General features: G+C 39.3%; 1 protein-coding gene across 1 annotated transcript in view; it reads left to right on the top strand.

Annotated features, from left to right (window-relative positions):
• Positions 1-10,864, top strand: part of LOC134002438 (protein disulfide-isomerase TMX3-like) — a 36,046-nt gene extending 25,182 nt beyond the window's left edge. The window contains 4 exon segments of the mRNA XM_062441780.1: positions 99-228; positions 2,194-2,262; positions 7,645-7,847; positions 7,849-10,864. Of these exon segments, the coding sequence (XP_062297764.1) occupies positions 99-228; positions 2,194-2,262; positions 7,645-7,847; positions 7,849-7,924 (478 nt within the window). The 3' untranslated portion in view covers positions 7,925-10,864.
• Positions 10,865-14,872: the final 4,008 nt, after the last annotated feature.

Below are 14,872 nucleotides of genomic sequence, written 5' to 3'. Positions count from 1 at the left end.
AACCACAATTTGTTCCCATCTAATGATGCACTTGGATAATAGCAGTCCGAGGCGCGGAGGTTAAGGAGATTAAAAGCTGTGTTTCCTGTTTTTTACAGCGAGGTGACGGTGCCCTCTGTTATCATCCTCAACACATCCAACGAGCAGTACTTCCTGCCCAGTGAGCCGATTGAGACCATGGAGCAGCTGGTCCAATTCATCAGCGGCGTTTTGAACGGTTCTGCACAGGTCCAAATCTTCTCTTCTTACCCCCCCCCCCCCCCTCTCCCCTCCCTTCTCCTCCCTCTGCTGCTCTCTGTTTATGCATTCAGCTCAGTGTAGCCTTTTCTCCCCCCCCTTTCCCCTTGTGTTGTACCATTGTAATCACACCAGTAGTCTTCATTAATCAAGCATGTTGCCTTGCATTTTAAGTCGTCCCCTGGAAGATATTTCAACCAGATGAGATATTTTTGTAATCTCGTTTTGCATGTTTAGATTTCATATTTCTGTCCCTCCTGAATAGATTATCTACAATAATTCTGTCTTCATAGTCAAACACTGAGATTACAACATGACTGTGCGTTGTAGTGTGTACACTAATCTGCATGCTGTTTGGAAAGAAATGTCATCATTTTCCCTGCATTACACTAAAGTCACCAGATGTATGAAACCGTAAGCCAAACAGCCAGAGGTCCTCTCCTCTCCTTTCCTCTCCTTTCCCCCCTTTTTTATTTCTCCAAGAAAGGTCTGGGCTATTTTTTGCTTGGCAAAACAAACCACCTCCCACCAAATAAACAGCAAAAAGAAACCTCCATGTTCCTCCAGTGCAGCTCCAGCCAAAGCCTCGACAGTTTCGTGTCATACTGGTAATGACTGCCATGAGGTGTCTCTAGGCTGGTTCAGGCTTCATGCAGAGATACACAAAATACAGGCAGGAAGTGCATTAAAGTGAAATATTAGATAGTTGTGCAAAAATCTATAAAGTTTCTTCTTGATATTGGTGGTATTTGTGGGGGGTAGATACTACTACTATTGTACAGAAATGTATACATTTTGTGTCACATGACCCGACTGATACAGGATTTTTGAGGCCAATACCAAAATTTGGATTTAAAAAAGTCAGATAATGATAAACAACACATAACATAAATAAACATTTAAGATTCCCTTAAGTTAGTTTAAAAAAAATAAATAAAATGTAACCATAAAATACACTAGGCAGGATGATTTACAGTTAAAAATGAAACTTGTCACGACTCTCTGGTGGACAGACTATATTTCATGTCTGTACTTCAATTTCATGGCATTTATCAGCTGACATAAATGCCAATACATCTGCAGAGATGAGCTAATATCAGCCTGGTTGATTTATTGGTCCGGCTGTTTATCATATGGAGCATGAAACGCATGAACAGAACGGTTATCTCTCATGAAGCATGAGCCAGCCATGAGTGGAAACTGTCATCTCTTCCTGGCAGGTTTTAGCCAATAGTTAAAATTTTTGAAGCGTGTCACATTCCTCTGCTCTTTGAGTACATAAAGTTGCTCTTAAAGGATTCAGTTACTGTCTTCTGTCCTTTTGCTTCACACTGATCCTTCTGTTTCCAGGTTTGCCATCCACAATTTGATGCAATTACCGAGCTTTAATAACGTGATATAAAAACCTTCATCGAAATGTCTTAAACTGCTTGCGTAGTCCTCGCACAGCAGCAGCTAATTCCATCCAGCAGCCGCTTCCACCCCATCGTCTACCTCATTCACACAATTTATCCCCAGTCAGAGCTTGCTAATTGGCCGTGCTGACGAATTAACATGGGGACAGATCGCTCCCTTTTCGCTCCCCAGGTGTAGCTGCCAATAAGTAAGCTCAGGCAAACCACAACTGCCGGACAGTGAACAAGTTTAATTCGTTCGCATCCGATAATTTTGTGCAGGGAAGCGCTTCATTAGACAGTATTTAAAGTGATTTACTGAGCATTTGAGCGGGATCCAAAACTCGGACTATATTGTGTGAGTAGTTCTTATTGACACAGTGATAAATGCTTTGTTGTTTAAGGATTGCGGAGTTGTCACCAAGTAATTGCATCAAGATGTTGATACCAAGCTAAATAACAGATGATGCACAACATGAGTGGGGAATGTAAAAATTAGCATATAAACTATTTCCTCCACGGTCGCTCCTCTGTCTCCTTTAAATTATCTGTCTCCTTGCAGGCGTACGGAGGTGATGGCATCATTCAGAGGATCAAACGCGTGGCCTTTGATGCCAAATCCACCATCATGGTAAGCTGCTATGAGTTTCATGTACACAGAAATGAGATATGTTTTTTCTGCTTGTACATATTTCTTTTCCAAAATGTGTCTTTACAACTTAGTTGAATGTCAGAATGGTTGTTTTCTAAATGTTTGCAGCACTTAAGTTGTAATATTAACAGATGGTGTATTTTTTTTTAAATGAGATGAATTATTTAGCACTGAAAGTCAGTCAGTTATAAGCACCGTGTTTGATGTTAAGTTTTAAAAGAGATGCACATTAGCGCTACATAATATTAAAAAATGACATTCACAATGTTCACACTTCTTCGATGAGCAAGAGACGCTCATGGAGTCAAGTCAGTCTGTTACCATTTAAAGTTTCAGCAAAAGTTCTTTGCCCAAAGTTTAATCTTTTTGTGCTCTCTCTAACTCCATAAATCACACATTAGAAATGTTTAATTAGAGATAATTAGGTTAGTTATATAAGTAGAGACAGTATTGTAGCTTCATTTGCACCTTTTTTTTGGCAGCAAAACACCCGCTACATTATAAACTGCTTGAGTTGAATCTGTTGCCTGTTTACACATCCAGAGACATCAGCAATCATATGAAGTTGTGCATCTGGGTTTATAACGACTTTAAATCCAATATTCAGTGTTTTACCAAGAGCCAAAACGGAATTATAATAAACTAAATAACCAGATTTATTTTTGTATTAATGAGGTAATAAAGTCATTAAAACTAGATTTTGACACAAAGCCTCTACAGGAAAGGATTAAATGCTCCTCTATGTTCGTTCACTAGCTACTTTGAAACTTTGCCCATTGTATGTTGGGCAGGTGGTGTACAGGTGGGTTTATCATATGCCTGCTGCTGAGAGAGGTGACAGTAAATGCAAGCAGTAAGGTTGCAAACTAAAGTAAACATACGTTATTGTCATTTCACCACAATTACATTTATACTTTTCAGTTGAAATGAATATATAATGACATGAAATTGAGTTTCTCAAAGCTTTAATAAGAAAGTAGAGTCATACAACAGTAGTTTATAAACTTGTGAAGTATTTAAATGTAAGAATAATACAAATTTAAAGGTTTAAAGAGTAGAATAAAAGAAGAAAGTGTGCAAGTTGAGTTGCTGCAAGCAGTTGAAACTAGGGCCTGACCGATATTGGATTTTAGGGGCCGATGCCGATGCCGATTACCGAAAATACCTATATCAATATATTGGCTGTTAATGTTATATGTACAGAATATATACATTAAAACACTTTTTTTAAAGCAATTATGACATATAGTGGAGGCTGTGATATTTAATTTTTATTTAAAAAAGAAACATTAATGTTTAAAATGACATCAGTGCACTGAAACTGTATAATAATAATTTGCTGTCAATGAAAAAAAACACAGAACAAAAAAAACATGCATATAATAAACTTGAAGGAAGAAAATTACCAAGTATACATCAAATGCTCCTTATATAACTTTAAAAAAAGTATATATAATGGCACATATTGGACAATGTATTTGCCAATACCAATATATCTGTAATAGCTCAATATCGATCGATAATATCGGTTGACTGATATATCGGCTCTAGTTGGAACTATAGCAGCGAAAGACTGAGTGAGACTTGAATGAGAATATTGATTATAATACAGCTTCAACTTTTTTTCATGTGTTACTTTTAGGCTACTATTATTATTTTGTGCTAGTTTTAATTAGCTGCAATGATTAGTTGTTCAACTCAGATTCCTCTCTTGTAAGCCTGCTGAAACACTTGCTACACCTCAACAATTAAACCATTAATTATTGCAATTCTAATTAACACCTTGTACTTGTGCTGATATGCGTCACACTGCGCCTCACCTTGACTGCGTTTGCCAGTTTTTTTTATGGGGGGGGGGGGGGGGGGGGGGGTTAATACTGTATCCATACAACCTGCTCAAAGTTCAGCAAAAGCTATAAAACAAATGTGCCCGTTGTTTTCTCACTTTTCCACCGGGACAAAAAAACATCATTCAGAGGACAAGAATGGGCGTACATTTGAGAATATGCAATGCAGGCGGTAAACACAGCATGGCAAGAGGAAAAGAAAAAAGGCAGCAGGAGTGATGAGGGAGGAGAGAGGGGTCAGGAGGCTGAGCTGCCTTCTCCTCCCTACTTTTACCCCTAAGTAGTTGCTTCTTTTGGGAGAACTGGTGTTTATTTTACCAAGGGCGTGTTAGGAATGTAAATACAGCCGTGTTGTAATGCCGTTTTGGTTGGCTCAGTACTGTAACCGCGGGTGAGCTTTAACACTGCCCTTAAACAATGTCCTTTAAGGGGATTCAGAGGACTCCTTAAAGGAAAATTATAGATTTTTATTGTGAAAATAGCCGAAATAGAAGATGTCGTGACTTGTGGAGCTTTGTCTCGAAGCGCGAAGAAATGCCTCCGGAAATGTTATCGAAGGTTTAATTTTGTAGCTGTCAGGTCAGGTTTGACAGTTTGTTTCCTTAAATGGGATCAGTGGAAGAATTGCACCTGCCAGAAAACAAGGGCAAGGTTTTAATAGAAACCCCCCCCCCCCCCCCAATATTACATTTCTTTGGGCAGTGAGAGAACATAGCGTGAAGGATTTTTATCTGTCTCTCATTAGCAGCTGCGCAAAAGTAAGAATCCACCTTTTGCAAGTGCATTTCTCTTAATTTTAAGGTGCTTGCTAGTATCATCCAGGCTAGTTTCGCTCATGGTGACAATGATATGATACAATGCAGAAAGGCAGCAGCCATCACCTCCTCCCCCCTAGTGAGCCTATCTAAATTCACGGCTGACAGGAGCATGAGGAAGCAGCCACATTAGACCCAATGACTCAGCCAGCTGTGTTAGCATAGCATACCCATCTCTACCTCATCTAGCAACACGGCACACTGGCAATTACTATCCCTCTTCCAGTGGCAATGACTGGAGGGAACATGGATATATATCTCTTCTTCCTCAGCTCAGTGGCTGACAGGAGTTGTGACCGAGTACGCCCTTCTAGGTACATTGTCTCTGATGTATCCCTCCATATTAAGGCCAAATGACTCATACGTCACTGAAATCATTTAAAAGAAGAACTTGCAAAGTTGTCCTTCAGTGACTATATGGTTGTTGCCCGCAGGAGATGAAAAAAGAGAGTTGTGCGTGTTGTAGGAGCGGAGTGGTAAATTACACGTCTGAAAAGGAGGAGAAAAAAAAAAAGGTTTAATTTTATACGCAGGTTGAGTACAAAGATGGGAGAAGGAGACGTTTCCTTCACAGCTAGTGAGCAAAGCAACAGCAGCCACTTGTTGGCAATTGCTGTATCTAAGTGATCCTCGGGGGATAAATGCACTGACACTTTCATTTACTGTGTGTTGACCCTAGAGGGGGCTTCTACAGATCAAGCTCCAAAGCGTGTAAAATGTACAATGTGCAGATAGTAAATTAAAGAGAAACAACATAAAAAAATACGTCTAGACAAATGTAATTTTATCTCAAGGCAGATTATTGTTGGACATGCTTTTTATTTGAAGTTCATTTATTCATTTCAGTTCAAACTGCACAATCTAAAAGGATTATTGTTCAAAAAGGGTAAAAACTCTCCAATGTGGTCAACGGTGTAATAAAGACCTACAGGAATTAGATGACATTAATATAATTAATGTTAAAATATTAAAGGCCGCCCGAGTTCCTGTAAATGATTTGTGACCTGCCGTCTGAGCACGCTCGCGGAGCTTAATGGCGTAATGCAAATGAATGAATACATGAATGAATAAAAACGCATATAAAGAAAAAAACATATAAAAGCTTCTGTGATTTTTAAACAAATATATATTTATCAGGATTTGAATTCACTCGACTTAATATCTAATTGGAGTCTCAGATACCCTCTTCTAAACTGCGTTTCTCTATACTGAACAGAGAGAGGAATGAAGAGAAATGGAGATAAATTATTAGCGTGTTTGTTGTGACATGTGTGAACGTGAGAGAGAAGCACGGCCGCGAATTAACCCATCAGGGGACGATCGTGCAAAACTCAGTGTGCCCCTTACTGACCCATTCTCTACACATTTGCATATCCTGTTGGCCTTTATTTACCCGTCATGCACAGTACATACATCAGAGTTCACATGGCAACTTCATTATGTTTCGCTCAGAGCCAAAACAGAATTACAATGAAGTAAATAATCCAATTTATTTTGGTATTAATGAGGTGATAAAGTCTGTTGTAACTACGGCGAACATCGCTGCATTATACAAATGTAAATTATACATGTGTTTTTTTACACTAAGCACCACTATACTGTTGTAATATAAGCTATGAGCAGGTTTAATGGGTTAATTTAGCAGTCTGTAATGAGTTGGTAAGCGTGCAATGACCGTATTTGATCTGAGAAACACTAACCTGTTGAAATGTGTGCACTACACAAGTAAGTACACAGTGTAAACAGTGTACTACATAGAAGTATGTGATTTGAGAAATGTACATTTTTCCAATAGTTTGGCTCATGACCAAATAATAGCAAAACTTAACACACTCCCATTATTTTGCACTTAAAGCTAGGAGTGAACGCAAGTAGTGTTGAACTCACTCATCACATTGATCTACAGAGCATTTCAGTGTCATTTGGCTCAACGTTTTAGTTTGAAATGCTGCATATTTACGCCTCTTATCAGTGTCGTTTCCAGCTGTAGCAAGCAGCTGTTTTCAGGTAAAGAGCTCCGAGTCTGCTGTATATTACCTGCTTAACCCCAACTGGCAGACAGGCAAGGTTATCGACTGGCTGGTGAACATAATGGAGCATTTATCAGCTGAAGTTGAGTCGGTGGAGACCAAAACGGAGCTAAAAGTGTGATTATTTAACCTTTAATTCACCAGGAAACATAAATATGACTCATAATACATGCTTAGGTTGCTGTGTATCTGCTGGATGTGTAGATAGGCAGCTGTTTATATCAGTGTTCACAGCTTGTTGCCCTGCTGCCAACTGTAGACAAAAAAAAATCAATTTATTTCTTGCTCGAGATCACAGGGGAGCATGATTTGCGTCACGCCAGTATTCAAAGTGCAGTCCATTAACAGCTCAGATGATATTGTGCTTTAGAGGAACATATCACTAATTAAAGGTTATGTACAAAGAAAAATGTTTAGGAATAGATTCTGTAATGTTAATAGATGGATAGACTTTTTGCATTTTGTTTATACTTACATGGAGAGCATCTGAGTTGATTTGATGGCTTGAGTCATTATGTTAAATATCTTGTGCTCTTCTTTTCTTTCTGTTTCTGTTTCTATTTCCCAAAACCCATTCACATTTCTGTCCATATTATCCCTCCTTCACACTTCCTTTCATGTTCTTTTTGGGGTTTTTTTTCATTGTCTTGTCTTGTTTTCCGTCATCAGTCGGTGTTTCGCAGCTCTCCTCTGCTGGGCTGCTTCCTGTTCGGCCTACCGCTGGGTGTAATTAGCCTGATGTGCTACGGCATCTGCACGGCCGAGTCGGATGACGGCTCGGATGACATGGACGCGCTCAAGAGGGAGGGCCTGACCGACGAAGAGGACGAAGAGGAGGAGGAGAGGCAACACGGCGGTGAGCTGGAGGGCCCCCGAAGAAGGCGAGAACGAAGAGGAAGAGGAGCCAGAAGTTGGAGAGAAAGATCCCGAAGAGAAGAAAACCGATTAACACAGGGAGGGGTTCCCGCCGGATAGAGGATGATAGGCCTAGTGAAATGCAGTGGCATGAAACTCAAAGACATATCAATGTATTACTGTTCTGCTTCTTTGTTTTTCATCTCACTTTCTCCCCCACCTCCTCCCCTCCTTCAAGCCCCCTCGAGCACAAACCGTTCTCCTATCTTTTTGAGTTGTGTGTGTCAGTACGTAAGGTCAGCTGCTCCGTGAAGCCATCTGAGTCATGTTTATTAAACTAACAGCCTTTTTTTTTTTCTTATGCCGGAGTTTAAACACATTGATGTTCGAGAGAAGAAGAAGAAGGGATGGCTGTGAACCAAACATACCACTTATTTATTACAATTCGACCAACCGGTGGTATATTCCATGTGATGTGACCCCCCCCCCCCCCTTTTTTCTCTCACATTGTTAGGTAGATGTTTTGTAACCACTTAAACACTTTTCTCGTGTGTGTCATATCTCAGTTATTCTTCTGTTACAGTTTATTTGTTTCACAATGTAAGATAAACTTTGCCTTGAAGCTGAATAGAATCTAAATAATCTCTGAGACATTTTTGTTTAACTTTACCCCCCCCCCCCCCCCCCCTTCTCCTCTCCTCCCCCTTAAAACCCCAAATGTAGGCTTTGTCATGTATAGTGATTGACATGTGTAGAAAAGCATATAGGAAGTGCCCAAGAAGGAAAATCTGCCATATATGAATTGTGCTTTTTTTTTTGTATCGTACGTCATTGCCTAAAAGAAAAAAAGAAAGAGAAAAAAAAGTCATGTTTTAGGGGTGCAAAGTGCCGAGAGAGTCATGCATTTTAACATATTTCTCATGCCAGCCACCTGTTAGTGTCTATTTATGTGGAGAGTTGATGGGAGAAAGAAAAAAAAAAGCCAAATCTGTAATTGGTATCAGCCTATTTTGATGCTGGAATACAGCAAATGCACAATTTTAACAACCTGCTAAAAAAAATCCTGGTGTAGATGGTGTTCTGCTTGTATATCAGACACCCATAACATGCATCAGTAACTCCTGTGGCATTTTTTAACAACTGGCTCTGTCTCTTTCCATATTTCAATCTATCCTCCATCATCGGTCGCTATATTGAATTCAGTCGGCGAGATGTTTACATCCAGATCTGCTGAGATGCACACTGAGCGTACAAAATAGTCTTCCTGCTACTGAGTTTCACCCCCGTTTTTTTTTTTTGGCACAGTTCACTATATAAGTTGTTTCAAGGCTTAAAAGCATCTCTATCCAATCTTCTTATATTTGTGACTGAAGTTTATGTAATAGCTGCAGTCAAGTAGAGGTTGTGGCTTCCTCCTGAATTCACATAACCAGCTATTTAATGGCAAGTAATTCCTAATGCTACAATCAATGTAATGCCATTTTTATGAAGGATGCACAGATATGTAGTGGCCACAGTGATGCTTTGTGGAGACAGTTTAATCATGCCTGAAAACTCATTTTATAAACTATATAACTAAATAAGAGGAAATAAGAGGGTCAAATATCCTCAGTTAACCCACACAAACTGGTCATTTAATCATGGCTGAAAACACATTTTATTATCTTATGTAGCTGTCTTTAACACTAAACATTTGAGACAGATTAAGGGAAATAAAAGGTGAAATATTCTTAGTTAACCCACGAAATGGGGTACTTTCCCCACTCTCAAATCCCATTTCTAATTATTCTTTAAATGATATCCAACATATTTCTTAACATGGAACCTTGACAGTCTCTTGGATAATGTTACAACCGTAGAAGTTCATGTTATGGCCACCAGTTGGATGTATTTTCTCCCTTGAGTTTCTGCTGCAATTGCTTTAGAGAACAAGCCAGTCAGTTCATTGTTGCAGTTGAGAACAAAAAAAACTCACCAAAATGTACCAGAATTTAAAAAGTGAATTAATTTACACTGGAGATAGTTGTTTTTTAAGTTGTTCCACCTACTGTTAGCGATGCATATGTAGCAGGATTTTAAGTTCTCTTGTCATTCTGGATCATACCTTTTGACCATTTTGTTTTTTTTTGTTGCACTGATCATTCAACCAGGAGAGTTTCATGCACTCCCAAACCATAGACATTACCTGTGGAGAAAAATCATTCCTCATGCCTGAAATGGCTCCTCACACTCCTCATAGATAATTGTGACATCGCCCCTTTTTTCCAAGTTGAGCCCCGCCCATGTCAAACTTCAGACTTAAGAGAATAAAAAGGAAATACAGATATTGCTCATAATGTAAACTATGGCGGTGTGCTCATGTAGAACCACATTGCTCAAAGTAGGAAGCTGATTAAGAAATATATTCAATTCAAACTACATGAAGGTATAATGGATTAATTCTTGCTTTGTCTGTCTTCTTCTTTTTTTTTACTTTTAATTCATTCTAAAAACATTCATGCGTTATAATGTGTCCAACGCACAGAGCCGCAATGAAATCTGACGTCTAAGAATGAATAATGAAAGCTTCAAACTTTTTCCCCCCTGAGCTTTCAACCACACCTCACTGAACCGACTCCCTGACAAATGAGCTAAACCCTTAATTACAGTGACATTTTCAAATGGTTATGAATGTTTTGAGCTGTTTATGTTGTGTAAATGTAACCCCCAATCCTTACCCCTGATATGATATAACCTTTTTTTTTTTATTTTAAAGTGTAGCTAAGTAATAAGATGGCTTCAGGTTTTGTCGTTCATTTTTATCGTGCGTTGGTAGCTCAGTGATCGACTTAGGCGCCTCAACCTAAGCACACCTGTTGTTTTTACATACAGAAAGTAATCTGTATTATTACTGTGAAACTGCACTAAAGGTAAAAAAAACCATGCCCTCGCCTTGCCTTCTGGTCTTTGTAGTTGCCTACCATTCTCTGCCAAACTTCCTCTTTGGGTTTGAATTGAGATTGTCACACTTTATTACAGGTTTGAAAGATTGAAATAAAGATTGTCCTCTTTTTCTTGTTGGCTGCTATCTTTTTTTCCATCTCATATACACACACACACACACACACACACACACACACACACACAGGCTCCATCTATGTTTTTTAAATGCCTTTTCTTATAAATGATCTGCCTGTCTTCCATTTAAACAGCTACTTCTCCATCTATCTCCAATTATCACCCATATTAATTTGTTTTTTTTGTGCCACCGGTGTAATTCTAGGTAGAGGTGTCTACCCAATTACGCCAGATATAATCACATTTTTTTTCGAGATCTCGGTTTAACTGAGGCAGATTGCATGACTTGATGCGAAACTCATTTATTTCTTCTCTGTAGGGAATGATGGCGCTCGCAAGTCAAACTTGCAGACGTGACTTCACATAATTAGAAAGCACAATGTCAGGGCTTAGACTATCCAAAGCCTGACCTGCTCCTTTTGGGAGGGGGGGGGGGGGGGGGGGGGGGGGAGTTTATTAGTTGATTTTTTTCCCCACGGTCTAATAAAAGAGGAGGAATGTTCATTTTTCATTGCATGTCATTTTAGGGATAAATTAGCACAAAAAGTGGGGAGATAATATATTACTACATCAGAATCAGTGTCATTGAGTGGTGCTGATGCAAAAAGTAATTCATCGCTCAATTACCTCACTATATATTCCAGCGAATGAGTTTCATTGTGTAGCAAATGAAGGAGGAGGCTGTCCTTTTTTTCTGTCGGAGAACCAACAATCTCAAGCCCCCTAGACAAGAGCAATTACACTTCTTTTTTTTTTTTCCTCGCTCACTGTGACATCTGTCTTATGTTTAAAATGGCAAATTAAGGCGAGATAGTAATCATCTCATTTCTGACACACTTGGTAGGTGTTTAATGGTTGGGGGGTCACACGTAAGGGGTCAAGGTAAAGAGATAGAAACAGAGTTTTTCTTTTTTTTCTTCTCCATTTAGTGCTCCGAGCGTGTGTTTCAAGGGTATTCTGAGTTCAGTTTGTGTCACTCAACAAGATGTGAAAAGGCTGATTAGTTTCGCTCACCATGGAAACCAACCCACTCGTGTTCCCTGCCAGTCTTGGCTGATCCTGTTAGGAACGCAGTATTATTTGCATTTAGGGGCTGATAGATGGCTGCAGCTGTTTAAGTCCATCTGTTTCCTGACACTTAAAAACAAAAACATCCTCAGTATTGCACTGCCTGATTACACAATAAAAAAGTTGCCAAATTTGTGCCCTTTTAAAATATCACATCCCTTCTTTCACGTTTTATTTTGTGTCTCCATCATCGTCATTTAGATCATTTCTGACCCCGTCTTGACTATTTTCGGTGCTCTGACTGACTTCACGTCAGCAGTTCAACAGTTCAACAGTTCAACAGTTCAAGTTTAATAGCCACTTGTCAGCTTGTCAGTCGATAGATGATGCTTGTTGCAGTTGTTTTCTTTTTTCTTCCCTCCGGGCTGCCGGAGCTGACATTTTGGAAAACTTTTGTCTGCTGCCCGTCATAGCTGTTATAACTTCTCCTGAATCAGACATCAAACACACACACACACACACACACACACACACACACACACACACACACACACACACACACACACACTGCCAGTGGAAAAGAAAATAAGACCATTAGACAAATTAGAGTCCAAAATACCCCATTTTATAAAGACAAATATGGTAAGCTACATAACAAACAACTATGCTTACCCCAAAACTGAATTATTTTCATTTATTGAAAGAGGAAATTATCCTGATAGGGCTACTACTTATTGCAACCTTGAATATAATTTGTGTTTTGCTGCACTGTTATATGTAGCCTCAATGTGAACTCTCCATTAGTACTCCTCTGTGATCGTACATAATTACATGTCACAACAAAACTGGTCAAAACACATGTACACTCACTGCTTTTTTAAAACAAACACACACATTCATCTATTTCTGACCATTCGCCAGCTTCCATTCTTTCACCTGTAATCTACAATGACAATAAAGAAGATTTAGCACTTGATATTCTTTTGCATTTTTGAGACATTAGGCTAGACAGGCTGAAATGATGACAGTTGTCAGCCGGAGCGATAGCTAATTATTGAAACGAGAACTTATAAAAGGGTCTTAAAGAGGCATTTTATGGCTTCACACATGATATTCTGATGACAAATGGAGGCTAAAGCTGCATGTCATGGGTGAAATGTCAACCTTATCATCAGCTGAGGATCCAAATAGAAGACATAAAGAAGACACAGTATTATTCTCATATTGCAGAGCTACTAAGTCCTATATAAGAAAAAATATCAGAAGCTCAGACTGCTCGGCTTAATTTCAACAAAAGCTCCTGCTTTACATATGGATAAGAAAGGGAGGTAGATTTCAGAGTTAGTTTAATGCTCAAACAGTATAGTTAACTTAATGCTTAAATACTGTTCAGGGTCTAATTTGACCCGGTTTGACATACTTTCTGCGTCTGGTTGCTAACCTAGGATTGGACAATTGGTGTTCAGGGGAGGGAGGGTTAAGTTAACAGCCAATTAAAAGTTGTAAAAGTCTTCATATCTTTGTTTGTGACATATCGTTATGTATTACTGAAGCGCACAGATAATTCGCAGCTCAGCTAAGAATGACAAATAAGTGCACGGCCCACATTATCCCTGTCACCTCCAAGTGCACTGCAGCATTTCCTGGTGGAGTGTTTCTGCTTATCACTCTTCTAGCCGAGGAGTCGCTGCCACACAGCAGTTGCCTAATGATGTTGCCCGGGTCATGATCATTTACTGAAGGGACCTGTCCCCTCAGGGTAGTCAGGGTGACTTACAGTACCTGAGATCTAACTGTTTCTACAGGAGGCCACATCTGCTGATGTTGATGCCGTCGTTCCCACCGTTGCCGCGGGCTATTTCCATCCTCAAACTGATTATCCAATCAGCTTTCCCAGTAAAAGGAAAGGAGAAGGTTCATCAACACATGGATAAGTGTTTGCAGTGTGCGTATGTGTCACAGCCTTTGCAAACTGTGTTTAATCTGATCCTTAGTCCAAGTACACAGATGTTCAGGGACGTTACGTGACTCGCCTGCTGGGTCCAGAGCTTACTTCCAAGCCCCCTTAGTGACTGTAGCCAGCTGGGTTTTAATGATGGTACAGTAGCAACACTTATATACACAGGCATATATATATACACACACACACACACACACACACACACACACACACAGTTGACGTGAGCACCTTTTGAGAGTCAGAAAACTGTAGAGATGGGAGAGCTCGTGAGAAGAGTCTCTGAATCCTTTTAACCCCTTAAAACTGGATATATCAGTACTACTGGGGGATGAGGAGCTGTGTGCTATATTCTAGAAAGAAAGTGGGATTTATTTAAGTTAAGAGCTTTTGCACTATAATCCTTTCCGGGGTTCGTCTAGAACATTTTGAATGAAGAGGAGTTTGGGAGAGACGTCTCAAAGGACGGGGATTGTCTGTTTATGTACATTAAATAGTGTAAAAGTCTATTCATAAAGCCCTCAAAGGAAAAACAACATAGATTTAATATCACTTCTACAATAAAGGGACATAAACTGACTCAGATTATCCATCATGGGCTCGTTGAAGATGTTCCCGATTTGAAAACTGAGTCGGACAAACCTTTAAATAACTAATACTTAATTTGTCATGGTCATCTTTAATTATTAATTGAGTCCAGTTAACAAAGCTGTACCTGAAACGGTCTATTTGAGATACATTTTAGGTTTATGTAGAATTTGGACCTGTAATGATGTGTTAAACTGTTTACTGCCAATTTGACCCTTTTTTCTTTTATCCCTGTTTTATCTTTTATATAAATTACAACCTTGTATATTTCAGTGTCTCATTAATACAACCGAGGCTCAATTCCCAAATTGATCATGTTGTTGATAGTGCTGCAGGCTCACTGCTCCAAATGAAGAAGATAAAACAGAAGAGATTAGCTTTGTGGTATCACTCCCAAACCAGCAAATTAAAGCAAACATCACGAATAACTTG

This window comes from Scomber scombrus, chromosome 20 (genome assembly GCF_963691925.1).
Source record: "Scomber scombrus chromosome 20, fScoSco1.1, whole genome shotgun sequence".
In the NCBI taxonomy this organism is placed as follows: Eukaryota; Metazoa; Chordata; class Actinopteri; order Scombriformes; family Scombridae; genus Scomber; species Scomber scombrus.
Note: the sequence above shows the minus strand (reverse complement) of the source record. Positions and strands in the feature narration are given on the sequence as shown.